This window comes from Diabrotica virgifera, chromosome 5 (assembly GCF_917563875.1).
Source record: "Diabrotica virgifera virgifera chromosome 5, PGI_DIABVI_V3a".
Classification (NCBI taxonomy): Eukaryota; Metazoa; Arthropoda; class Insecta; order Coleoptera; family Chrysomelidae; genus Diabrotica; species Diabrotica virgifera.
In genome coordinates, this window is record NC_065447.1 from 99,049,453 (window position 1) to 99,075,755 (window position 26,303).

Consider the following 26,303-nt stretch of genomic DNA (forward strand, 5'->3'; position numbering starts at 1 on the left):
GCTTTATTTTTATTTTCTTTAAAAGTTTTTAGCATGAAAACTAAGCGAGTTATGCTCAAAATAAAATTGCCAATTTTTTTTTTGTAAATAAATCGTGAAAATGTTTAGCACTTGAAACGAAATTAATCGTTTCCGCTTTAACGTTTACTTATACCTATAATATGTATTACTTATATCCTGTATAAGTATAATCGGATCAAAGCGCTTATTTAAAAAAAATGTATTTTTAGTAAAATATTTTTTTTATTTTGGAGAAATGCCGTTTTCTCAAAATAATTTTAAAAGTATTAATAATACGAAAAATCTCAAAGTAAAAAATTTTGGTGTTGGTTTTATAAATATTTTGGCTTTATTTTGTTTTTCTGTAAGACAAAATATGGTTAAGAATATCGTTGTTCTTTTGCATACGCTCGTTATTAGTGACTACTTTAAGCCCTTTCACCTACAGCGCTCTCAAAAATAAACATTTTTAACGTGTAAAACTTAGAGATGATATCAAAAATGCATAATCAAAGTAAATTGTAAAGCGGTAATGCCCAGTTAAATTTTTAGACTTTAGTATGCCCAGTTAAACTTTATTTTGAGCGCAACTTGCTTAGTTTTGATGCTAGAGACTTTTAGAAGAAACAAAAATAAAACTTTTCTACGGCCGTGCTAAAGCAGCCACTTTCCTGCACGCATTTCATTTCCGAAAGTTGCACTTTTCCGCATGGCGTGCGGGAAAGTAGAATACCTTCTAATATGGCATTATAATATACTATACTACATGCAATAAACTAATATTTAGATAAAATCAATGGGAAAGTCCCAGTAGCTGGCTGTATACCATAATTGAAAATCATACAGAACAAGTAAAATCTTCGTTTGTATAATGGTATAAAAAGTTTGTTGAAAAACTATTAAAAAGTCAACCAAAAGTATTCGCAAAACGTTTTCAATCTAGATCAGATCATCTTCAGTGCCTAGAACGAAGTATTTTCACGTTAGAATGAATACAACAGGTTAAAATTATGACTTGTTAAAGAAAAATTGTGGAATATACTTACGTTCTGCTTAGTACATAAAACTAGCAACCTTGTAGAATAGGCGACATCGAGAAATATGATTTATATTTTTAAAAAATGATGTTAGTGGCGACTCTAAGTCGATGTTAGGTGATAAAATTTTAAGAGTGCTCAAAGGGCAACATGATTCACTGATCGATGGTAACGTGTGGTACTTGCCAGTTAGATGGACAGAGACCAACAAGAATATAGGAGATGACAATCTATTTATCAGACTGAAGTGATATGACAAGACAGGTAATCAATTTTTGGTTATGAATTTAAATTCAAATTATCAGTTAAGCTAAATGGATGTTAATAACTGTATTAAAGTGGAATTTAAATTATAATGAGATTAGATTCTATTGTAAAAGTCTAAAAGATAACTCTCTTTTAGAGAAAGAACTGTTGTTATTGTTATGTTAATAAAAATGGTATTCATAGTAAAATCAATGACATCATTGATGACAGTTTAAAAAAAGGAAGTTTAATTTAGTTTTGAAATAGAAAGAGAACTGAAAAAAACTTGAATGTAGACAACTAATGGCAGGAAAATACCAGAAAACTAGTAATATTGTAAAAATATTGTGAAAAGAGTAATGTTGGCTGCCTATGATTATGGTTGTAATGGGTAAGAGAGAAAGAGAAAATTGATAAATTTAGCTGATTATTATTTGAATTAGTTAACTAACAATCTGAAATCTACAGGTGATACTGGAGAAAACAGGCTGAAATGGGTGAAAGAAATTTTTTTTTGATATTACTCTAGAAGTTTTTTGTTAAGAGAGGTTTAGCAAAAAGCAGGTTAAATACAAAATAAAAAAAAATTTAAAAACAGATAGTAGTGATTGCCTGATATGTTGATGTTGAAAAAAATATAATTTGTTTAAATTACTGAAAGGATAATAGATATGTATTTACTGAAATAGTAAGGGATGTAAAATGTCAGATTAAATGAAATTATGCTTTGAAAGAATGTAGAAAAAAGGGGAATGACATAAGTGTTATTATCAAAAATGCAAATTGAAATGTGTGACAAGCAATTTTAAATGAGCTGTAATTAGTGATAGAACGGAAACGATGAAAAAATTTAATGAGCTATAACATAACAGGCAAACTATTTATTGTGTGAGTGAATATTAAGGTGCCAGCTAACTAATCAATGTTGAGGGTTGAAGGTTATTTTCTGAAATGGCAAACTGAGAATTTTGAATTTTGTAGCTGAAAAATTCAGAGACATGAGGAATGGCAAAATAACTAAGAGATTGGAAAGGTGTATGAAACAGGATTGGAAATAAAGGAAGAAAGTATACTGTGTTAGGGATGGCAATATAACTATATGATTAGGAAATAATATCCAGGCGGATTGGGAAAGAGAGAAGGTAAATTGTATTGGGGATGGGGTAGTGAAAGAGGGAATGAGAAAGGTAAGAAACAAGGGGTATATTGATATAATGTTAATGGGTGATGGAGTATGGAAGTAGTAAATATTAGATACTAGTGGGGTGAATGGAAAGGGGGGAAAACACAGTTACAAAGGAGAAGAAAAAAGAATGGATAAATTATAAATAGAGTCTGTTTTATGTTAGGGGAATAATTATTGTCGGTGGATAGGAATAAAAGGTCGATTTAAACTAGTTTGGCGGTTAACGCAATTGGGGCTTGTCCTCATGCCTCTAGAAATCTCAAGGTCTTCGTACAAATCCAACCGTAAAAAGTTCTTATCCTGGATATTGTGAATTAATTGGCGTCCAACATCCCTTATCATTTCAGTAAATACATATCTATTATCCTTTCAGTAATTTAAACAAATTATATTTTTTTCAACATCAACATATCAGGCAATCACTACTACTTGTTTTTAATTTTTTTATTTTTTATTTCGTATTTAACCTGCTTTTTGCTAAACCTCTCTTAAAAAAAAACTTCTACAGTAATATCAAAAAAAAAATTTCTTTCACCCATTTCAGCCTGTTTTCTCCAGTACCATCTGTAGATTCCAAATTGTTAGTTAACTAATTCAAACAATAATCAGCTGAATTTATCAATTGTCTCTTTCTCTGTTACCCATTAAAACCATAACACTGGTAAACACACAGTTTGCTGCCGGAAATTTTTTTACTTTTTCTAGATAATTTGGGTCTGCTGAATACAAAAATGGCACCAGATTTGTTCTATCAGATCGTTTTCAGGAAATACGACAAGAGATCACATTTCTAACATATAGAGTAATTTAACGCAGTACCATTTACATATGTAGTGCTGCTACCCATGAAATAAACCAAATACGAATAAAAAGTAAGATATTTATTGCACAATAATGTACTTACAAAAATCATCACACATATCTGCCAAAAAACTAAACTTTTCATCTAACCTAACCGGCAGCGTCACAACAAAAATATGTTATTCGGCGTCACCTAAAAACTTCCTTTTATATGATTTTCTTGCAAAGGCTTTAAAAGGACGGTTCCTTTGAAGACTCCAGCAGTAATCCGCCATCATGTGATAGCTCCATCTTCCTGATACCACATTTCCAACATTTTGATATATTGGTGAAGATTTTCTGGGAAACGGTTTAAGTGTCTGTGGAGGTAATGAATTTTAATACTCATATGACAACCGTGTTTGTTAAAATTGTTGAGCATTTATTCCACTCTAATGCCCCATTGGTATACTTTCGTATTTGTTGCCATTACGTAGAAGGACACACTTTAAACTTCGTTTGGAACTGTCGATAAAAAGACGCCAGTGATCTGGAGTGCACTCCGATACATCCATTTTTTCTAACAGTCCTTTAAAAAACCATATCATCTTGCTGAGGAAAAAAGGCAAAAGATCTTTTGTCTCTATTACGGTAGTATGTAATTTTGGTGTCCGGGCGAAGAACATTATTTTCTTTTAGTCTGGAGGTAAGCAAATAAGAAGAATCCTTTGGAAGGTTCAAATTTCTGATAAGATCGCTTAGCTCTTTCTGAGTAAAGCGCTCAGGACGTGTTGAATCCCCTTTAAAATCACTGTTGTCTTCCTCAAATCTATTAGTCTGTAGTTCGTCAAATAACGTTTCGGCATTATCCTCTGTTAACATAGGTAGGCTGCTAAATATTTTAATGGGTATCTGCTCAAGTTGATGTGGAATTGGTCTTATTGCTGAATCCAGGTTAGGATATATTCACGTATGTCGATTGTTACGATTAATGCCCTTTATATTCACAAGACAGAAATAGCAATCGTCAAAATGATTTTTTGGTTCCCTCCATACCATTGGAAAACCAAATTTAAACATTTTCGTTGTCCTTTCGTCCACTGTCGCAAGTTTTCAATACAAGTTTGGCACACTACATGTGGAGCTCAGGATTTATCTTGATCTCCTAAATGAACACCAAAATAGGCCCTTTTGTTCATTTGCCCATTTTTCTTAGAATTTGTTAAGTTTGTTTTTAAACATATTGCAATTATAGTGGTGGAATATACAGAAATGTAAGAATATTTAAGTATTTGATAAGTATGTTATATCTCGAAAACTAGAGCTGATACAAAGAAAAGGTTTGTATTTTTGGAATCAGCACAGATGAATTAACTAAAATCAGTTGATTTTTTTCGGCAGCAAGACAAAATTTTTTTTTGTTGGGCTATGTAATCATAGGCAACCAACATTACTCTTTTTAAAATCTTTTTACAATTATAAGTTTTCTGGTATTTTCCTTCCATTAGTTGTCTACTTCAAGTTTTTTACAGTTCTCTTTCTATTTCAAAACTAAATTAAACTTTCTTCTTCTTTTTTAAACTGTCATCAATGATGTCATTGATTTTACTATGAATAACATTTTTATTAACATAACAATAACAACAGTTGTTTCTGTAACAGAGAGTTATCTTTTAGACTTTTACAATAAAATCTAATTTCATTATAATTTAAATTACACTTTAATACAGTTATTAACATCCATTTAGCTTAACTGATAATTTGAATTTAAATTCATAACCAAAAATTGACTACCTGTCTTGTCATGTCACTTCACTCTGATAAATAGATTGTCATCTCCTATATTCTTGTTGGTCTGTGTCCATCTAACTGGCAAGTACCACACGTTACCATCGAGCAGTGAATCATGTTGCCCTTTGAGCACTCTTAAAATTTTATCACCTAACATCGACTTAGAGTCGCCACTAACATCATTTTTTTTTAAATGTAAATCATATTTCTCGATGTCACCTATTCTACAAGGTTGCTAGTTTCATGTACTAAGCAGAACGTAAGTATATTCCACATTTTTTTTAACTAGTCAAAATTTTAACCTTCTGTATTCATTCTAACGTGGAAATACTTCGTTCTCGGCACTGAAGATGATCTGATCTAGATTGAAAACGTTTTGCGAATACTTTTGGATGACTTTTTAATAGTTTTTCAATAAACTTTCTATACCATTATACAAACGAAGTTTTTGCTTGTTCTGTATAATATTTAAATATTATTTACTAATTTATTATAAATGTATTTTATTGTGTTCATGCTTTAATGAAGTTACCGCAATAACTCGATGAAATAAAATTATTTTGACATAATATTTAAAAGTCAAATGAGTAGACAATTTTGTACAATGGTTTTAAATCGTCGTCATGGAGACCAATAGCGTCGTCGTGGTAACCCATTATATTGAAAGTTTGGTTTTGAGAACCTTGTCAAAAAATTAATTTGTGTATTTTCACTCCTAAATAAAAGTTGATATGACTCTATTTTTTGTGACTTTTTTCTAAACGTACGTCCCTAGAAAAATATTGTTTTTAACTCATGCGCAAAATTTTCTTCCCCGCACAACTGCTTGCCCGAACTCCGCTATCGCGTCGTTCGGGTCAACGGCAGTCTCGTGCGGGAAAATATCGCTTTCCGCACTTGTTAGGCAAATATCTATTTTTAAACGATTTAAAAAAGTTTTTTCTACGAGCGTGCAAAAATGTCTACTTTCGCGCACGCATTTTAGTTTAGAAAGTTTCACTTTTCCGCACGCGTGTTATTTTCCGGACGCGTGTTACTTTTCCGCACGCGGTTTTTACTTTTCCGCATGCGTGTTAATTTAGATAGGTTAATATGGCCCTAAAGTAATTATAATACATGCAATAAACTAATATTTAGATACATGAAGAGAAGTATCCATATTTCTAAGTTTATAGAAGTATCTAATATTTAGATACTATTTACTAATTTATTTCAAATATATCTTATTGTGTTCCTGTTTTAATGAAATTTACGCGACAATTCGATGAAATAAAATTATTTTTACATAATGTTCGAAAGTCAAATCGGTAGACAATAACAGTCGTTTGGAATCATCGTCATGCTAACTAATTATATTGAAAGTTTGGTTTTGACAACCTTGTCAAAGAATTAATTTGTGTATGTATTTTCATATTAATTAAATTAATTGATTAAGATTTGGTAATTTTTTAAAGACTCTTAGAAAAAATATTGTTCCTAACTCTTGCAGAAAGTCTCTTTTCCGCACTCGACTGCTTGCCGAACTACCGTTTCGCGTCGTTCGGCAAACTGCAGTCGCGTGCGAAAAAGAATGACTTTCTGCATTTGATAGGAAAATAACTATTACCTAATGTGTTATACCTGAAAAGTGCTTAATTTTTTTATTATATCACATTGAAATATTCGATTTAAAAACTGACAAATAAGAACGTACTTTTCATGAGCTACAACTTTTACTAGGTCTATAGATTTCATAGATATCCCATTTTTGAATTTTTTTTTTATTTTTTTAAGCTACATTTTTGCTAAGAATATTTTTTTCGATAAAATACATACTTTTTGAGTTGTTTGAGAAGTTGGAATCAAATTATTTTAGAAGACTTTAATCTTGATACTATTAAAAAGTCATTTGTACTGGAATGGCGTCCTTCAGTTTTGAGACTTACCCTACTGAATAGCAGGTAGAATAATTAAAGGGACAATCGATACCATAATATAGAAAATTTTTTATTAATTGCTACCTGTGCCGGAATCTTACTCACATCATTTAAATTCAAATGACTTTGTAATAGGATTGAGATTAAGATTTTCTAAAATAACTTGATAACAAGTATGAGTAAAAACTCGGTGGTGACCCTGAGAAATACACGGTATTGCTGTAATTGGCGTTCATTTACTGGGTTCATTGTCTGGGGATTCTTAGTCCAGGAATAATTTGTGTGAATTTTTGTCCGGGATTATTTGTCCAGGGATTGTCCGTACACCTTTAGAATGAAATTTCTTATTTCATATAATTTAGAAAAAATTCTTGTAAAAGCACATATTTTTAACAAAAACTTTATATAATAATTAGTTACCCAGAATGCAAAACAATATTTATTTTCCAAATATTTTTACTATATAACGCCGGTCCGGAGTAAGAATGACGTAACTACAAATTTTGTCAATTCTTGTTTATTACATAATTAACTTCTAAAATACTGTAAGTATACAAATGATACAATAGCGACAGAACTGTAACTATGTGCTGAGCCACCACAGAGTAGTTGCGTCGTTATTGAAATATGCGCCATTTTAGACCTTGTTTTAGATGAAGAATGACGCAACTGTAAATAGGATTGAAAATGGGAGGACTAAATTAAGATAATGAAATTCGGACCAATAAGGATGAAAATAAGAGCCATCGCTGTAACAATTATGATTCAATAAAATTATGTTTTGACTAGGAAAGTTTTGGGGTAGTTCTGATTTCTTTCATTATATATAGATTTTGGGCTGCTGAATCCGAATATGAGGTTTGCGGACAAAATTTCGTGACGGAACATTGAAAAAATCGCGAAAAAAGCGAAAAATTTCTGCTTTTTCTAGCTTTTTTGCTTAAATCTCGAAAACTATTAACTTTTAGTAAATGACCTGTTAACATAAATTAAAGTACTTAAAATTATCTACAAATATCACTATTTTTTTTTCAGACGAACCGTTCGATCTAAAGTGCAAGTTGAGAATTGCGAATTTTGAAAGGTCTCTGCAAAACCCACTTTATTTTTTATTAGAATGCTGTCATTTGATAAATTTCTCCTAGTTTCTTATAAATACATAATACATTTCTACTACTTATAAATAAATAAGAATTATTTCCAATAATTCTTCTTTTTTTATTGACAGAGTAAAATTAATTAAGCTGTTAATAACGTGAGGTCGTAAAAATTACAATGATGTAAAAATGATTAACGCTTACACTTGAAGAAAGTTGAGGAGGATAGGGAGCAAGTTCAAAGACGTTCTACTGCACCATCTTTTAATTTCAAAACTCAATGTTTTATGTGTGGTCTCGTCATAACACTTGAGTTTATAGAACAGCAAAGTAAAAAGACAACCAACCGCAATATGGTGTATCAGGTTCGAGTTTTAAAATTTAAAGAAACTGTTATAAAACGAACAAAAGAACGTGATGATCAGTATGGCAAAGCCATAATCAAACGCCTTTTGCCTGTCTCAGACTTAGTAGCCTCTGATTGCCGGTATCATAGGTTATGCATGAGGGAACTGTACAATCGCCCAATCACTCAAAAAAAGATTAAAAAATCGGGTCCATTTGCCGATGATGTTGAAAGAGCAATGCAAGGTGATTACAATTATTTGGAGAATAGGGATGGGGAGTGCCAATTTTTGCTCGATGAGTTGATCGACCAAATCAAGGGTAAATATCGTCCTGACAAAAAGACAACCAAAGCTCATCTACTCAAAAAATACGGAAGCGATATAATTATTACCATGTCCCGAAACAAGAAGTCGGTGGTTTGTTTCAAAGACACAGGTTACAAAATATTGAACGACGCTTGGTACCAACAAGCGTTAAAAAATGAAAAAGAGAAAAGACTACGGATTGTTCAGACGGCTGCTGCCATTATTGTTGAGGATGTCCGGAGCCAGGTTTATGAGACACAGGAATGCCCCCACCGGATAAGTTTTTAGAAGGAAATGAAGAACTAATTCCTGAAACACTACGTACATTTATGATGGAAAAAGTTGTACTTCATAAAAAACGTGGGGGTATGATAACTGGAAGAAGGAAAGTAACGCGCTTGCTCATAGTCTTGTAGCGGGGGTAAGGCCCAGATCATTCGTCTCACCAGTCCTTGTAGGGTTGCCCGTGTTACTCTACAAAAAGTATGGATCAAGAAAATTGGTTGTTGTAGTTTCCTCTTTGGGGTTTCGTTCATCCTATAAAGAAGCTATTTGTCTGAAAAAATCAGCAATCGCAGGCGATCCGCCGAAAATTGACCAGCCGTGCTTTACACAGCAGGTGTACAATAATGCTGATTTTAAAGTACATAAAATCGACGGATACAACACTTTTCACGTCATGGGTGGCATTTTTTGTATTGCACCAAAACATGCAGTAGCACCTAACCAATCTATTCCTCGGTTAAAAACGAAAAACAAAACTCACGCCTGAGATTTATGCAAGTCAGGGAGCTGTTCAACTAATTCATTTTGAAAGGAGAAAACCTCAAGGCTTATCAGAAATCAAGATAATAGATCCAAAGGAAATCTTCACACCAACTGAAACTGTGACTCCATCTGTGGCTTCTGTGCTCTTGTGATCTTATGTGGCTCTATGGGAAACGTAGAGATATTCCCGGCTTCTTAGGATGGAATGGATTCATGGAAGCTGTCACAAGAAACATGCCATATGAAATAACATTTATTGTTTACCAGCTATTTATCAACGCTCCTCCAAGTGATTATGACACAAAATTTACAGAATGGTTGAACGGAGTAGAGAAAACTAAATCCTTGAAGCAAGTTACATGTCTGGTGACATTTGACCAACCCCTCTACCTCAAGCCAAGAGACATCCTTGCTAGTCGTCCAGATGATCCTGATCTGTCAAATGTTGTTATAAGGCTCGGTGGATTTCACTATTGATGTCCTTCATGGGGGCAATTGGTTAAATTATGCAAGGCGGTGGATTGGCTGAACTTTTCAATAGCATATATGCGGCAAAACGAACCGAAAAAATTATGCCTGGTCACGCTTACACAAGGGCAGTACGAGCTCATATGTTTGCTCACAGAACTCTGGCCAAAATAGTGATTAAGTCAATGGCCCTACCATCAACAATGGTGGATCAACTAGAGGAGATCTTCTTCAACTTAGACAAAACAGTGATTCTTTCTAATGATGTAAAAAATATTGTAAAATATGTGCCAGAAAAATTTAAATCCAAGCTTCAACTGTTGGCAGAACGTGGCCCCCTGTCTGGCCTGTTGTGATACTGAATTTGTACAATTTCGACTGTTTTCTCTTTTTAATTACTTGTGCAGAAACTAGCAGAAATGTACCAAATGACAGCATTCTAATAAAAAATAAAATTTTGGAATGTAAAATCTGGGTTTACAGAGATCGTTGAAAATTAGCAATTTTCAACTTGCACTTTAGACCGAACGGTTCATCTGAAAAAAAAGTACATACTGATATTTGTAGAGAATTTTATGTACTTTAATTTTTGTTAGCACACCACTTACTTAAAGTTAATAATTTTCGGGATTTAAGCAAAAAGCGGGAAAAAGCAGGAATTTTTCGCTTTTTTCGTGATTTTTTCCATGTTCCGTCACGAAATTTTGTCCGCAAACCTCAGATTCGGATTTAGCAGCCCAAAATCCATATATAATGGAAGAAATCAGAGCTACCCCAAAACTTTCCCACTAAGGGGCTCGTAGAGTACAAATTCACTGAATCATTAACAGAATAATAAATATTTCAAAATTTTTTTTTGTGCACAAAAATTTTCAGATCAAAAATGACGCAACTGTAGATAGGTTAAAAAATGGGGGGTTAAATTGAGATAATGAATTCCGAACGAATGGGGATGAAACTTAAAGCTATTATTGTAAGGATAAACGCCATACCGATACTCCGGACGGTTACTTTTTATTCAATCACCATTTTAATGTTTAAATTTTTAGATGAAGAATGACGCCCTGTCAAAATGGTTGAAATGGGGGGATTAAATTAACCCATTAGCGCCGAGATTAATAAATTATTGATTTTGTATTATTTTTTGCAATATTAATAATGAACTGTGTTTAAATAATAAAAAACTTCATAAAATATTTTTTCTGAGATATTTCATTTCTGAGATATTAAGTGTTGCCTTAAAGCAACGCTAGGCGCTTACACTACCTGGTTTTTGTTGAAAATAATCAACCAAAAAATTAAAGCATTTGGGATACAGTAAAGTAGGCAATAAAACAAAAATAGATATTTATTCATAAAAAAATGTAATTCGATGTGATTAATTATAAAAATTTACACTATCGAGAGTGAAACGGTATAAAACAAGAAGTACCTACATAGTCCAATATAACATTTTAAACACATTGATCTAACGATAGATTTACATGTTTTAGACGCACATCTTCTCTTTTTCCCATCTGGAATGTACTGTATCGAATGATTGATGGTATGTTGTCCAAAATAATGTCATCCGATACTCGGCTGTCGACAGATGCTGTCAAGGAAGCCGACGGTCTTCCACTTCCTTTACTAAGTACACTATACTTCGCTAAATATGTGCTTACAATCTCTCTTATATAATCTAATTGCGACACCTTTTCTCTGCCAGTTTTATTATACAATATCCAACTATTTTGTAATGCAACATCGAGCATTCACGTAAAAATTGGCCATTACCATTTTTTGCCACGAATACTGATCCGGTAGCAACTTACATTCTGATCCATATGGTCAGTTCTTCCCATAAATGTATTATACTTGGCGATCAATTTTGGTCTAGAAACAAGTATGTTTCCGTTGAGTTTCTGAGAAAATCTTCTTACTTGACCTACTTCTTGAGTGCCGCAGGATGATGAAAACATTGTTACTGCTGCATTATCCATCCACCGGAAATATAATAATTGTCCATCATTTCGTTCAATAGCTGTGTCAAACTAACCTCGATCTTTTTTCAGAAACTCATTTTTAGGAGTTAACGGACATCCTCTGGGAACTCGGTTTTCGCGAATGGCTCATATTAATTCTCGTCAGTGTCTACATTATTTGTATCTGGAGGTTCTACAAAAATATCGCCACCTAGTTCATCATTATAAATTATATCAAGGGCTTGAGCAAACGAAAATCCTCGTCTAGAACAAAAATGATAAAATTTAAAATATAAGTAGTACAAGTGCCTAGCGTTGTTTTAAGGCAACGGCTGGGTTACAACAGGCACTGACAAGTAGTTATTGATCAATTCATATAAATTATTTAAAATATGTTTTGTTAGAAGTATAATCAACACAAATTTAACATATATAAATAATAATTTTCATTTATATCGAAATTATAGTACTTACTCAAATGGAATGTCCGTTATTTTCACGTTCTAATATTATACTCAACTTCAAATGCACCAAATCAACAAACAGTTCTTAACACCGCCAATATATACGCATAACCGAGTGTGAGCGATTATGGTTGATGGAATTTGCAAGGTCACGCCTCTTTTATGACTGTCTTATGACTTCAAGCTCCTCCCAAATACAGGCATATCTGCCGTTGCTTTAAAGCAACGCACGGCGCTAATGGGTTAAGATAATGAAATTCGAACCATTAAGGCAGGTTTACATGTATCCAGTAACTGGCGCCAGTCGCACTGGAACGACAGTGCTGGCATGGTAGTGGCATCATGCAAACGCTTTTTTGCTCCAGTCCAGCGCTGTCTGCCAGCGCTGTCTCGAATAGAAAGATGGTCTATTTTTCATGCCAGTGGCCCTCGTCCGCGTCCCATTTAACCCCGTGCCAGTGGTTGTAGACACGTGTAAACACAGCGTTCCAGTCGCTGGTGCTGTCGTACCTGTGGTTTCAGTGGCAGTATTAGGATTTTTAATAAGAGTGCCAGTGATATTGGCGCCAGTTACTGGATTCGTGCAAACGAACCTATCCAGCGCTGTCTTAGTCAAGCACTCGCATTCCAGTGAGACTGGCGCCAGTTACTGGATACGTGTAAACGTTACTTTAAGGATAAAAGTAAAAGCAATCATTGTAATAATAAACGCCATACCGATGCTCTTGGACGATTACTAATCATTTAAATAACGTTAAAGGCGCGTTTACATGTATCCAGTAACTGGCGCCAGTCGCACTGGAACGACAGTGCTGGCATCATGTAAACGCTTTTTTGTTCCAGTCCAGCGCTGTCTGCCAGCGCTGTCTCGAACAGAGGGCTGGTCTATTTTTCGTGCTAGTGGCACTCGTCCGCGTCCCCTCTAACCCCGTGCCAGTGGTTGTAGACACGTGTAAACACAGCGTTCCAGTCGCTGTCGCTGTCGTACCTGTGGTTTCAGTGGCCGTATTAGGATTTTTAATAAAAGTGCCAGTGAGATTGGCGCCAGTTACTGGATACGTGTAAACGAACCTATCCAGCGCTGTCTTAGTCAAGCACTCGCATTCCAGTGAGACTGGCGCCAGTTACTGGATACGTGTAAACGTTACTTTACACGTATCCAGTAACTGGCGCCAGTCTCACTGGAATGCCAGTGGCATGAAAAATAGAGCACCTTTCTATTCGAGACAGTGCTGGCAGACAGCGCTGGACTGGAACAAAAAAGCGTTTACATGATGCCACTACCATGCCGGCACTGTCGTTCCAGTGCGACTGGCGCAAGTTACTGGATACATGTAAACGCGCCATAAATCCCTATTTAAAATATTTAAAAACCGTTTTGTTTGCTCTCTTGAAAAATTTGGTTTTTTGCAGTTACGTCGTTTTTATTCCGGGCCGCCGATAAGGTATCTGTCAAAAAATAAAAAACCAATAAATGGAATTGCGAAGATCTATGGAAAGGAAAACTGTCAGTGCAACCGAAAACAAATGTTTCAAACAAGAAATATGTCTCAGATAATTCTAGTTAATAATCTTTATTAGGCTACGGTTCATTCGTTTTCCAGCAGTGGAAGTATACGGATGTATGTTTTGATTTGTTTTCTTGTGTTTACAAATTTTGTTATTTGTTTTGATTTATGTGTTGTGAATACTAGCTGTAAGTGTTTCAATTTTTATTACCATCATCATATCGACCTAGTTAATTTTTGCACATCTAACCTTGAAAATGACGTATATTTGTTAACATTTTCTTACACAATATTCTGACTCGGATAAATACAACCAGTTAAGATGTAATGGAGATTGCCAAAGAAACTTCTCTATGAAATGTACAAAATTAAACAAGACCATTACTAAAGCCCTATTGGAACAAAAATTTTCTCATCTTAGATTCTTTTGTACTATATGTGACTCTCCAAGTTTAAATTATTTAAATGACAAAATTAAAAGTTTATCAAAAAATCAAATACCTTTAGAGAACGATGAGGCCTTAGTTCAAGTTACTAAAAAACTAAATGACAATTTACCTGTTTTCATCGAGACTTATGACCTATTAACTAAAAATGACAGCAAACTGGACTATCTTACGAAAAAAATTGACGAGATCCACAAACTAAACAACCTGCTGAATCCTGAAAAGGTTTTAAAATCTGTAAGGCAGATGGAACACGACATTTTTAATATATCATCAGTTTTTTTGGCTCTTCAGATGAGACTATCAAGGTTGAAATCCAAGACACAAATTCAACTGAGATTAAGTTGGGATTAGAAAGGCTCTCTTCAAATATCGGTGAAATTTCAAATCAAATGAGCAGTCTTACAAAAAATCTATCTACTATACCAACTAAAAAAAAATATTGAAGAAAAATACATCTTATGCCACCGCAAGTACCCAAACTGAAGAGCCCCGACATCTCGAACCAAGTCCAGAGCAAAAGCCAAAAATTACAGAAGATAAATGTCACTTTGTAGTTATTAGTAACTTGACCCCAAAGTACACCCCTATACAAGTTGTTCACTATATCAAAGAGAAGCTAGGCATTAAGGAATATATTAGATGTTACGCACTCCTTAAAGATGCCGACACAACAACTGGCTCTTCGTTCAAAATAGGTATAAAATCTAGAACAACTATTAACCTATTATTTAATAAGGAAATTTGGAAACCTGGTGTTAACATAAAATGGTCTATAGAATCCTCCAATTCTGAACCAACGCTTTCATCTGAGTCACATAAGAATCCGAAGAATCTCAGAAGTCCTGTCACCTATGAAAATCCAATTACCAATTCTCGCAAGAACAAAGATGAAGTAGAAAACACAAACATACGTACAGACAAGCAGGCCATCGAAGTTTGTAAATCTAAGAATCCGTTCCATTCGCCTGTAAATTTCATTAAGAAAGATACTTTAGAACCTTCGATAAATCTGGATCCTTTGACCCCACCAAGAGTTAGATTAACCAATAACTCGAATACTCGATATCTTCTAGCCAGATTAAAGAATCCGGATATCTTAAAAGCCATTAAACTTCATCTTGCTTATCTACACGACCAACCAGCTACAGTGTCTTACGATGGATTTACCAATACAAGTGTTAAACTCTTTTTGGCTTCCGAGGGAATTCCCACTAAGACTGAAAATCTACGACGAATTCTGCTGGAATTTAACAATGCCTATGCGATTGTTTCAGATGAGGCGGAAGCTGATCTTGATGCTTTCAGATCCTTTCTAACTTCTGAAAGAATTATACACCTTCAAAAATCAAGGGAATGTCACCGAAATTACTATTCCGCTGCCTCTCCAAAACGAAATTTTTAAACATCACGACGTGTTCTGAGGGACTAGAATCCTCAAGTTGTTTTAGTGATAACAACTTTAGCATGGTTCTGATTAATATTAGTTCTATAAGATACAAAACTGATGAATTATTTTTGTTTCTAGAGGAATTAGGATTTCCCCCGGTAGTTGCGGTTACAGAGCACTGGCTTGAAGTCAACGAGCCTTTTTTTGCAGAAAAATACACCACAATTGCTAGGTATGATCGTCCAAGCTCAGCTTACGGAGGCACCCTAATTCTATCTACTACCAATGATTTTTCTTCGGTAAAAATATATGACTTTCTGCTAAGTGAAGCCTTCTTTGAGTTTTCGTTAATTTACAATAAGAATCTTAATCTTTATATTATTTGCATTTATAGATCACCTAACTCTTCCGTGGAACTATTTTTTCAGAACCTGCTAAATTTGTTAGATGACCTGCCCCATAAAAGTAGAAAAATTTTATGCGGGGACTTTAACATTGATTATGCTGCTGCTAGTGCTACACAAATATCCTTGTTCAACATATTTGAATCGTATGGTCTAACAATGCACGTTGATTCTCCTACAAGGATTACAAAAACTTCATCTACCATAATTGATTATACTCTCTCAGATTTTTCACCCATTGATGTCCACTCTACAATTATTAATGCTGGACTACCTGATCATGAAACAGTTTATACGAAGTTTAATATCTTGAGCAAACCCTCCTCGAAAACCTGACGTTTAGGCAGGATTTTTTCCACCCGGAACTTTCGTAACTTCCAAAATGTTTGCTTAACCTCTGAGTGGCGCTTTCCTGCTATGGACGTGGATAATAATTTCAGTGCTTTTTTGGATAAGCTTGTCTGTATCTTCAATAAAGCATTTCCTTTAATTGTAATTAAGCCAAAACATCGCAAACCCTGGACTACTAAAGATATCCGAATATCTTCCAAGAATATGCGTTCTCTTCTCTATATCAGGAAATTTACTACCAACATCTCTATCACTGAATATATCACCAAGTACAGGGCAACCTATCTTAAACTTATAAAATCAGCTAAAAAAGACTACTATCATAACCGTTTGGGAAGCTCAAAAAGTGTTGCAAAAGAAACTTGGTCCATAATAAACGATCTTCGAAATAAAACCCACACTGCTAAAACAATTTCCCTTCCAGACCCTGAAAATCTAAATGAATACTTTGTTAATGTGAGTAAAAATATTACATCAACTATTTTGCCACAACAAGATCCCATTGCTTATCTCCCTAATTCAAGAAAGGTCTCGAATTCATTCTTTATAAAACCAGTCGATAAATATGAACTGATCCAAACAATCAATAGTATCAAAAGCAAATCCTCCCGTAGTGATGGTCTATCGATAAAAAATTTTTATAATCTCCCAGAAAATGTGTTAGAAGTCCTCATCTCACTAATTAATGATTCCTTTGAGAAAGGTAAATTTCCAGAGTGCCTGAAGACAGCCATCATTATTCCTCTTCATAAGGGTGGTGAATTATATAATACCTGCAATTATAGACCTATTGCACTACTGCCGGTACTCTCCAAAATTATTGAGACACTAATAAAAGCCCGACTTATGTCCTTTCTAGTTGAAAACAACATTTTATCACAAAATCAGTTCGGCTTTTTAAATAATAAATGCACCACTGATGCCATCTTTTCTGTACTACATGAGGTTTATCAAGCACTGAACAATAATCTTCACACTGCCACCGTTTTTTGTGACTACGCCAAAGCTTTTGATTGTGTAAATCATAAAATTTTGATAAGAAAACTAAATTTCTACGGAATTCGAGGTATTTCTTTAGATTGGTTCCAATCTTACTTGGACGATAGGAAACAACAGGTTAGAGCAAATGATACAGACTCTAGTCTTAAAAACATTGTATGTGGGGTACCTCAAGGTTCAGTATTGGGTCCTTTACTTTTCCTTATCTTTATTAATGACATCACTAGTTTAAAAATCGATGGAAAATCTTTCTTTTTGCTGATGATACCAGTATCACTTGGAGCAACTCAAATATTGCAACTCTTCATGCTACTATAGCTTCTGATCTACTTACAATAAAAACCTGGTCTGACTCTAATTGTCCTTCACATAACATTTCGAACATTTGTACTTATGGTAGTGGTCTTTTCGGGCCGCTGATCACAGTTTAAAGAAGCAGAAGAAGAAAAAGAAGATTATTAAGCTTCTTGACAAGTGACGTCCGCGCATCACTGTTTTTTTTTTCTGTGCGTGTACTGATCACAAGTGTCTTCCAAATAGTTTTATAAAAATTATTAGAAAGTGTTTAAAATACCACAAAAGTCATCAGAGAATAATTATGTATCCCGAAAGAGGCGGAAATATGAAAATTTGCAACAGAAACTGGTAGAGTTAAGGTATTTATATGATATTTTTGGGTTTTATCCCAAAAGACCAAGTTATTTATAAGATATTTTTGAATTATTTTATGTTAGATAAATTAAATTATTTGTGAATAGATCGAACTATAAATATTTAATATTTACGAAATGACAATTTTCTTCAAATTCAAACTTGAGGTCCTTTTTTGTTGTTATCAATATATTTTCTCTGTTGTCATAGTTACTATATCTCGCCTTCTTCCCTATTCGAAATACTTAAAACGTCAATAGTATTTGTCAAAACACACAGAGATGTAACAGGCGCTATGTTGCCACACTGCACTGGTTTTCCTATTAATGTTTATTTTGTAGCAAAATGTCCGACAGACATGATATTATGCAAAAATTTATATTGTTTGTGTCAATAAGGATACCTTAAGGTAGCCCAAAGTAATACAGACTACATTATTAGGGGTTTAACAATAAAATTAGAGCCCAAAGGTTTAAAATAGAACAAAATAAAGGGTTTACCAATAAAATTAGAGCAGGGGTGCTTTTAAGCAGCCCAAAAAATCTTTATGATTATTTGACTTGCCTCTAATTTTCAGAGGTACTCTACAGTAGTCCAGATGTTTAGAATAGAACAAAATATATTAGTTTAACTGCTTTGTTTGGTTTGTCCTCAAACAATAAAACTAGAAGAGGGTACTTTTTTTAGTAGCCCAGAAAATCTTTATTTTGAGCTACTCCTATTTCGCAGAGTTACTTATAGTAGCCCAGAAGTTTAGAATAGAATAAAATATATTTAACTACTTTTTGCACATTCTGCATTGATTTTTATCGTCTACCTTGATATTACAAAGTTAGTAAGTGTACTTACAATAAATTTTTGTTTGGTTTTGTCAAAAATATTAAACAAAGATACAAAATCAGCTTTATTAAGTCATCTCGAAGTCATTACGAAGCCACAAAAGACCACTGTTTATCCAAAGACTGTACTACAAAGCCAAGCTGCTGTTTCCACTCAGCATCCATCAAGAGTTCTTTCAGAATCTAGCAACTTTAATCAGCAGCGTTTAAACTTCAATCCAACCTTGAGCAGACCAAGAATTGGACAAAGTCAGTACTCAAATCACCCTCTACTTGCATCGAGATACAAACAATCGAACAGACAGCAGTACCAAAAGCAAATGAGAACAACCAGGATGTCATACTAAAGGTCAATAAAAATTAATAGGGTAATATGGCTAACTGTATTAAAATATGGAAAGGGATTACTTCAGATAAGAAAGTTTTAAGGTGGGTCTAAGTTTTTAATATTCTATTTAAAACAACGCCCTCTGAAGAGAGAGCACCAAAAGTTCTCATAGACCCAAGCTGGTCGTATGACAAAAAAAAATACTTGAAAAGTAATTAAAAAATTACTACTTCTCCTTCTTCACATACAAAAGGACAATTTATTTTTCGTAGTTTTTTGTGCCCAAAAAGGACGGAAATCAGAGATTTTGTTTTGAATTTAAAACAATTGAATTGCTTTATAGAACTATTTTATTAGAACTATTAGAATATTTTAAGCTGGAAGACTATAATAGGTCAGTCCTCAAGCTCATTTTCAAGGGTTATGGCAAAAATAGATTTAAAAGTTGTCTATTTTGCTATTCCTGTTCATTAAAATTCTAAAAAATATTTAAAATTTAAGTACAGAACTTTTTTTATATTAATTAAACTGTTTACCGTTTGGTTTGAACAATATCTCGGCTTTTATATTTACAAAAACTTTAAAACCAGCCCTACATAATCTAATAACAGGAGGCTTTACTTTTGTCAATTATTTAGAGGACCATTTACCAATTTCAAAATCATATTTAAAATGTAAAGAAGATATTGTTTAAACATTTTCTATGTTTTTTCTGCTTGGGATTTACTATAAATAAAAAAAAAGGAAAATTATACTTTCACCCACACAAAATATAACTTTTCTTAGTTTTACGTTTGATTCGAACCTGATATATTTTGCACCTGCTGACAAAAAAAAATATCTAATAGTATTCAGAACATCAAAAATAAAAGTACATGTAAAATAAGATCATTTGCAGCCTTAATCGGTCAGTTTGTAACAGTTCGTCCATTTATGGAAGTTAAATATGGAAAATTATACTAAAAAAAAATATATAAATAAATAAAAAAGAAAAGTAGCCTCTTTCTTAAACTAATAGTTATAACACTAAAATGACCATACCTAAATACTTAAAAACGATTACAATTGGTGGTTAAATAACATACCAATTAGTGAGCAAAATATAAAATAATCCTATTATGTGAAATATTTTGCGATGCATATATCTTTTAGCATGGCGGGTATGCTGCATTGATAACAAAACTCATGGTTTTTGGAGTCATGAACAACAACTACATATAAATGTACTTCAGTTACTAGCAGCATATAGTGGCTTGAAATCCTTTTTCAACGAATATAGGAATTGTAACATTTTTGTAGGACCCCGGATCAGAGAAAGCCAATGCCTTAACTCTAGATTGGCATGGATTTAAATTTTATGTTTTTCAGCCTTGGTACACAACCTTTGATCACCACACCTTACACAACCAAAATGATAATTATGGACCTGATAAAAATTTAATCTAGAATTTTTTTTGGGGCTTTTATATCCAGGACATCCTTTGGGTTTCCATATTCTTGTCAGGCAAGCTTTTTAAGAATCTAGCCATCTATTACAACAAATCACTAAATCTGTATGATACAGTTTTCAAGAGATGATGACGGTTTAGTATAAAATAATAACCATTTTGCTTATGAATTATCAAATTTTAATTTTATTAAATCTATCGTAGAACAGGATTATAATTATAGCTCGTATAAACATTCACAGTGCTGCATTGGCGTTGATAGAAGATATCCTAGAATATTACAAAAATATTTTTAAATTTTTTTACAAATGTATATATAACCTCAAACCTTAATTGCCCAAATATTAGTTAACTTGGGACCCTCTACCAGTATTACTTTATTTAGAAACATTATTTCGTCTCACAAGCCTTTCCCTGAAAGATCTTACTTACAAACTTGTAATGTTGATTGCACTCACTTCAGTTCAGAGGTTGCAAACCCTGTACCTAATAAAAATTCAGAATATTTTCATGGATCAAGATAAAATTGACATTTTGATATAACATAGGATAAACACTTCCCCAAAAAATAATAATAATAATAAATAAACAAATATCAACCTATTTAAATCAAAAAAAACACAGTTGAGAGTGTTTAGAGATTTCTAAAACATTCGTCCTCAATCGGAAGACAATTTGTTTATAACTAAAAACAAAAAAAAAGAGACGTATAAAGCAACATCTACCCAGGCGTTGAGTAGATGAATATAACATTTTTTTTTTAAATTAAAAATATAGACACTAATATTTTTAAAGTGTATAGTGTCAGACATGCATCTACCTCAGCGGGAGTTAGAACTGGATTATAGAAGATATTAGAGAGACGGCGAGATGGACAGAACATTCTCAAGTATTCAATATTTTTTATAATAAACCTCTAGCAAAAGATTACGGACTCTTTGCAAAACCGTATTGTCTGGTGAGTCCATGTAATTGTATGTAATTGTAATTTTATTACATGTGTAGGTTACTAATATTAGTAACAACATTAATTTTCTTATTATGTTTATTTGTACCTGGTTGAAGGTACACATCTCATATAATTAAAATATAAACATGAATCTTAATTAATAATAGCTCTAATATGTTAGTTAGGTATACACATGTATATATTTTGTGTAAAGTTTCTAAAAAAAAAAGAATTGCTAAGTACTATTCATTTTTGGATTGCAATGTACTTTTGTTTATTTATCGCACAATATTGTTGAATCTTTCAACAGCCTACCATAAGTACAAATGTTCGAAATGTTATGTGAAGGACAATGAATTGATTGGTTGACTTACCTGTTAAGGAGGGACAATCATAATTGTCCTATCTTACATTTCGAACATTTGTACGCTCCCCGCCATTGATTCTTTTGAACCCACCCATGTCTTGTGCGATAAAAATAAAAAAAAAACAGTGATGCGCGGACGTCACTTGTCAAGAAGCTTAATAATCTTCTTTTTCTTCTTCTGCTTCTTTAAACTGTGATCAGCGGCCCGAAAAGACCACTACCATAAGTACAAATGTTCGAAATGTAAGATAGGACAATTATGATTGTCCCTCCTTAACAGGTAAGTCAACCAATCAATTAATTTACTCTCGTTTAACGTAGATAAAACAGTAGCATTGTCTTATAAAGGAGTCCTTCAACCCTTACCTCTTAATAACAGCCAGATCAGTACCGTTGATTCTGTAAAATTTCTTGGTATTTTTTTAGACAGCAACCTTAAATGGTCCCACCATATCGATTTGTTAAGGAAGAAACGATCCTCAGCTTGCTATGCTATAACATCTGTTTCGAATGAACTTAATTTAGCATCTTCCAAAATAACATATTTTTCTTTGTTCGAGTCACATCTTCGTTATGGTCTTCCTTTTTGGGGTTCTGGTACAGCTGCCCAATTCGATGTTATTTTCAAATTACAAAAAAGAGCAATTAGTTATCTGTTTGGCCTCAGAAGAACAACACATTGCAGAAGTTACTTCAAAGATCACAGAATTTTAACCCTTCCATCTTTGTATATTTTAGAAACTGTTTGCTTAATTCGTAAACATCTACATGTCTTTTCACCAAGACCTAATCATGATTACTTCACGAGAAATTCTACGTTTGACGTCTATATGCCGACCCCGTCCTCTGAGTTAGTAAAGAAATCTATATTATATTCCGCAAAAAAACTTTACCATCATCTCCCTCTACAACTTAAATCTGCAGCATCTTTCCCCAAATTCCGTAAACTAACAAAAGCCTACCTATCTGAAAGACCATATTATTCAGTAGAAGATTTTCTTAATCAATAACTAAGAAATTACAGTACCCTTTGCACAAGTAGTATTTTTATTATCATTTTTTTGTCTATATTTGGGTGTCATATGCAGCAGCTTAACTTTTAAACTTATTATTTACTAGGTAGACTATGCATTTGCAATTTACTTAAATTTTGCAATTGATTACTTCTGTTTAACTTCATTATTATTTTTATTATTGTAAATATATTGACGATTTATGTAATTTTAGTAAATTGAATTGTTATTGTTTTGTTTTCTTGACATTTTATAAGCTTTGTCGATAAAGTTGTACAATTTTTCATGACAATAAAGCCTATTTCTATTCTATTCTATTCTAATATGTTATCATACTATTCATACTGCCAAAAAACTACATTAAAAAAACTAAACTTAATTCAAACAAGGTTACTAAGAATTTCTCTTTGCGCATATAGAACTAGCCCAACCAATAGCCTTCAAGTATTAGCTAACGAATTACCTTTACACTTACGAAGGCAATAATTGTCACTAAATTATGCAGCTCGTGTATCATCAAATCATTAAAATCCCATGCAGAGTAATTACAAAAATAAACCTATGAATGCACTCCCTTCTAATGAAATATTAAACTTCAATGGTTACGACTGTGAGCAGTTTAGTGCCATCATAAATCCAACCCAAAACTTCCCTCTTGGTCAACTAGTTCACAAATTGTAAATACATCCCTTATTCGCTATCCCAAAGCATCCACTAACCCAACAGTAATACATAAATCATACCATGAAATAATATTCCTATATCCAAATTCTGAACACTGATGCACCAAAACCTCAATCAGAACCAGCAGCGGCTTACATACATAGAGCAGACCATTTTAAAATACGACTCCCTCTGATTTGTAGCATATTTACTGGAGAACACGGCTACTTTAGAGGCACTGAAAGTTTGAAGAAGAAAATCCGCACCTCATTACATTATAATATCTGACTCATTAAGTACACTAAAATGCTTTACAGCAATTGTATCCATCAAATGAAATTATAATGCTAATAAAAAACTAACTTATACTACTATCAACAAAAAACATAGAAATAACTTTTTATGGGTGCCATCACACGTGGGAATCAAGGGAAACGCAGCAGTGGACCAACTTGCGAATGAAGCTGCACTAGATGAAAGCATCCCTGTGTCGAAATGCTAACAAAAACCAGAGTCGTGCGGTACATCTTTCCAATATGCTGCAAGTCTTCGAAATGCCGCCCCTTAAATATTATTGAAACTAAACTTTTATTTTTATTAAAAGAAACTACACAAAATGAACGAAAACTTTTATTTTAAAAACAAAACATTTTAAATGCATTAAAACAATGCTTTTTTAATGCATTAATTTTTTTTCGAATCGTGAGAAAACTAATTAGTATTTTTGAAAAATTTAAATGCAGAATAAAAGATTTCATTATTACCGTGGGCCGAAAGTCCCTGAAAATCTCTATAATGTTTATTTGAATAAGTTACAGGGTGAAAAAAAAAAGAGAAAATTGAGTGTAATTTGGAAACCTTTTGTTTATTCTAAGGGACTTTCGGCCCTCGCTAGTAATGTAATGTTTCAAGCTGCGTTTAAATTTTTCAAAAATATTGATTAGTTTTTTCAGAATTTAAAAAATAGTGAATGCATTTAAAAAGCATTGTAAGCAAATTTTGCGCCCATGCACTTAGTAACATTTTTATAAAAATGATAACTTTACCCTTCTGACTTTAATTTTGGCAAACTCGTCAATCAGATTGGTGTAGTCTAGTGGGGATAGATAGCTGTAGCAGCTAGTCAGAACTCTATTGAAATAAGTGCTATATTTTATAGTTTTGTTCATCTTATAGTCTTATGGAGCTTCGTAAATAGCTTTTAATTTTGAAAAACTTCTTTCCTCGCTAGCTACCGAGACAGGGAGTGTTTATAAAATTCTTAGCTTACAACTACATCTATGTATAAAGAAATTAGGTCAGTTTGGCACAAATAGTTCAAAACCTATAAAGGTTTCATGGAGTATGGTATCATTTGAAATATATCACGCAATTCTTCTAGATTCTAGATCATTATATCATCAGAATTTTTTTTCTTTTTCTATTGAAAATATTGAATGAAGATGCATACAATTTTTTTCTATTGTTTCATCATCTATTTCTCTCAATTTAAAAAATCATATAAAAATTTAAAAATTTTATTATGAGTTTCTAGAAACGAAAATCCATCAATCAAAGAATTAACGATAATGTCTAAAATATAGATAAACAAATTTATTTTAAATTTAGCTTCATCTGTTAAGAGCTCGTCCACAGATTTTTATTAGTCAAATAAACGCTTTTTTTCTCCTGGCTCGAATTTCATTTTCAGCTGGAAATTCGGAACTTATATCAAAATTTTCTGGAATTTCATTAAAATTTCATTTGGTCATTAGCCATATTATCCGTAACTTTTAATTTTTTCTACAGTTTCTGACAACATTTTTACACAATCTGACAATTTTTTTTATTTTACTGATTATGCCGCCCCCCTTGTGATGCCGCCTGATGCGACTGCCTCGCCGTATCATAGCACGGCACGGCTCTGCAAGAAACGCTTTTCAAAGGCTTTTCGTCCCGTCTTTTATACTGTCAAGAGACGGTATAAAAAAACGTTTTGCTTCATACATTGGCGTACTCCAGGCGATAAAATTATATTATCGTCACAAGGCTACACAGCTGCGCCATTAAAAATACGTTTTATTTAATGCTATTGTATTATTAAAACAAAATCAATGGGAAAGTCCCAGTAGCTGGCTGTATACCATAATTAAAAATCATAGAGAACAAGTAAAAATTTCGTTTGTATAATGGTATAAAAAGTTTATTGAAAAACTATAAAAAAGTCATCCAAAAGGATTCGCAAAACGTTTCTTTTCAATCTAGATCAGATCATCTTCAGTGCGTTCTGCTTTGTACATGAAACCAGCAACCTTGTAGAATAGGTGACATCGAGAAATATGATTTACATTTTTGAAAGATGTCGTAAAAATCTGTTTTAAAATAGTGGCGATTCTAAGTCGATGTTAGGCGATAAAATTTAAAAGTGCTCAAAGGGTAACATGATTCACTGCTCGATGGTAACGTGTGATACTTGCCAGTAACATGGACACAAGGTTAGATTTTCCTCGTTTTCTTCTCCACATATCAATTTTATTTCTTTTTCCTCCGATTCTTTACACATGTTTATTGTGTATTCTGCCACCTCCATTTTTCATA

At 33.1% G+C, this 26,303-nt stretch overlaps 1 protein-coding gene across 1 annotated transcript in view; it reads right to left on the reverse strand.

Moving 5' to 3' along the window:
* Positions 1-12,058: 12,058 nt before the first annotated feature.
* LOC126885415 (uncharacterized) overlaps positions 12,059-26,303 on the reverse strand; it is a 37,716-nt gene continuing 23,471 nt past the window's right edge. Inside the window, exon 2 of the mRNA XM_050651983.1 lies at positions 12,059-12,170. Coding sequence (XP_050507940.1) covers positions 12,059-12,170 — 112 coding nt within the window. The remainder of the gene's footprint in view (positions 12,171-26,303) is intronic.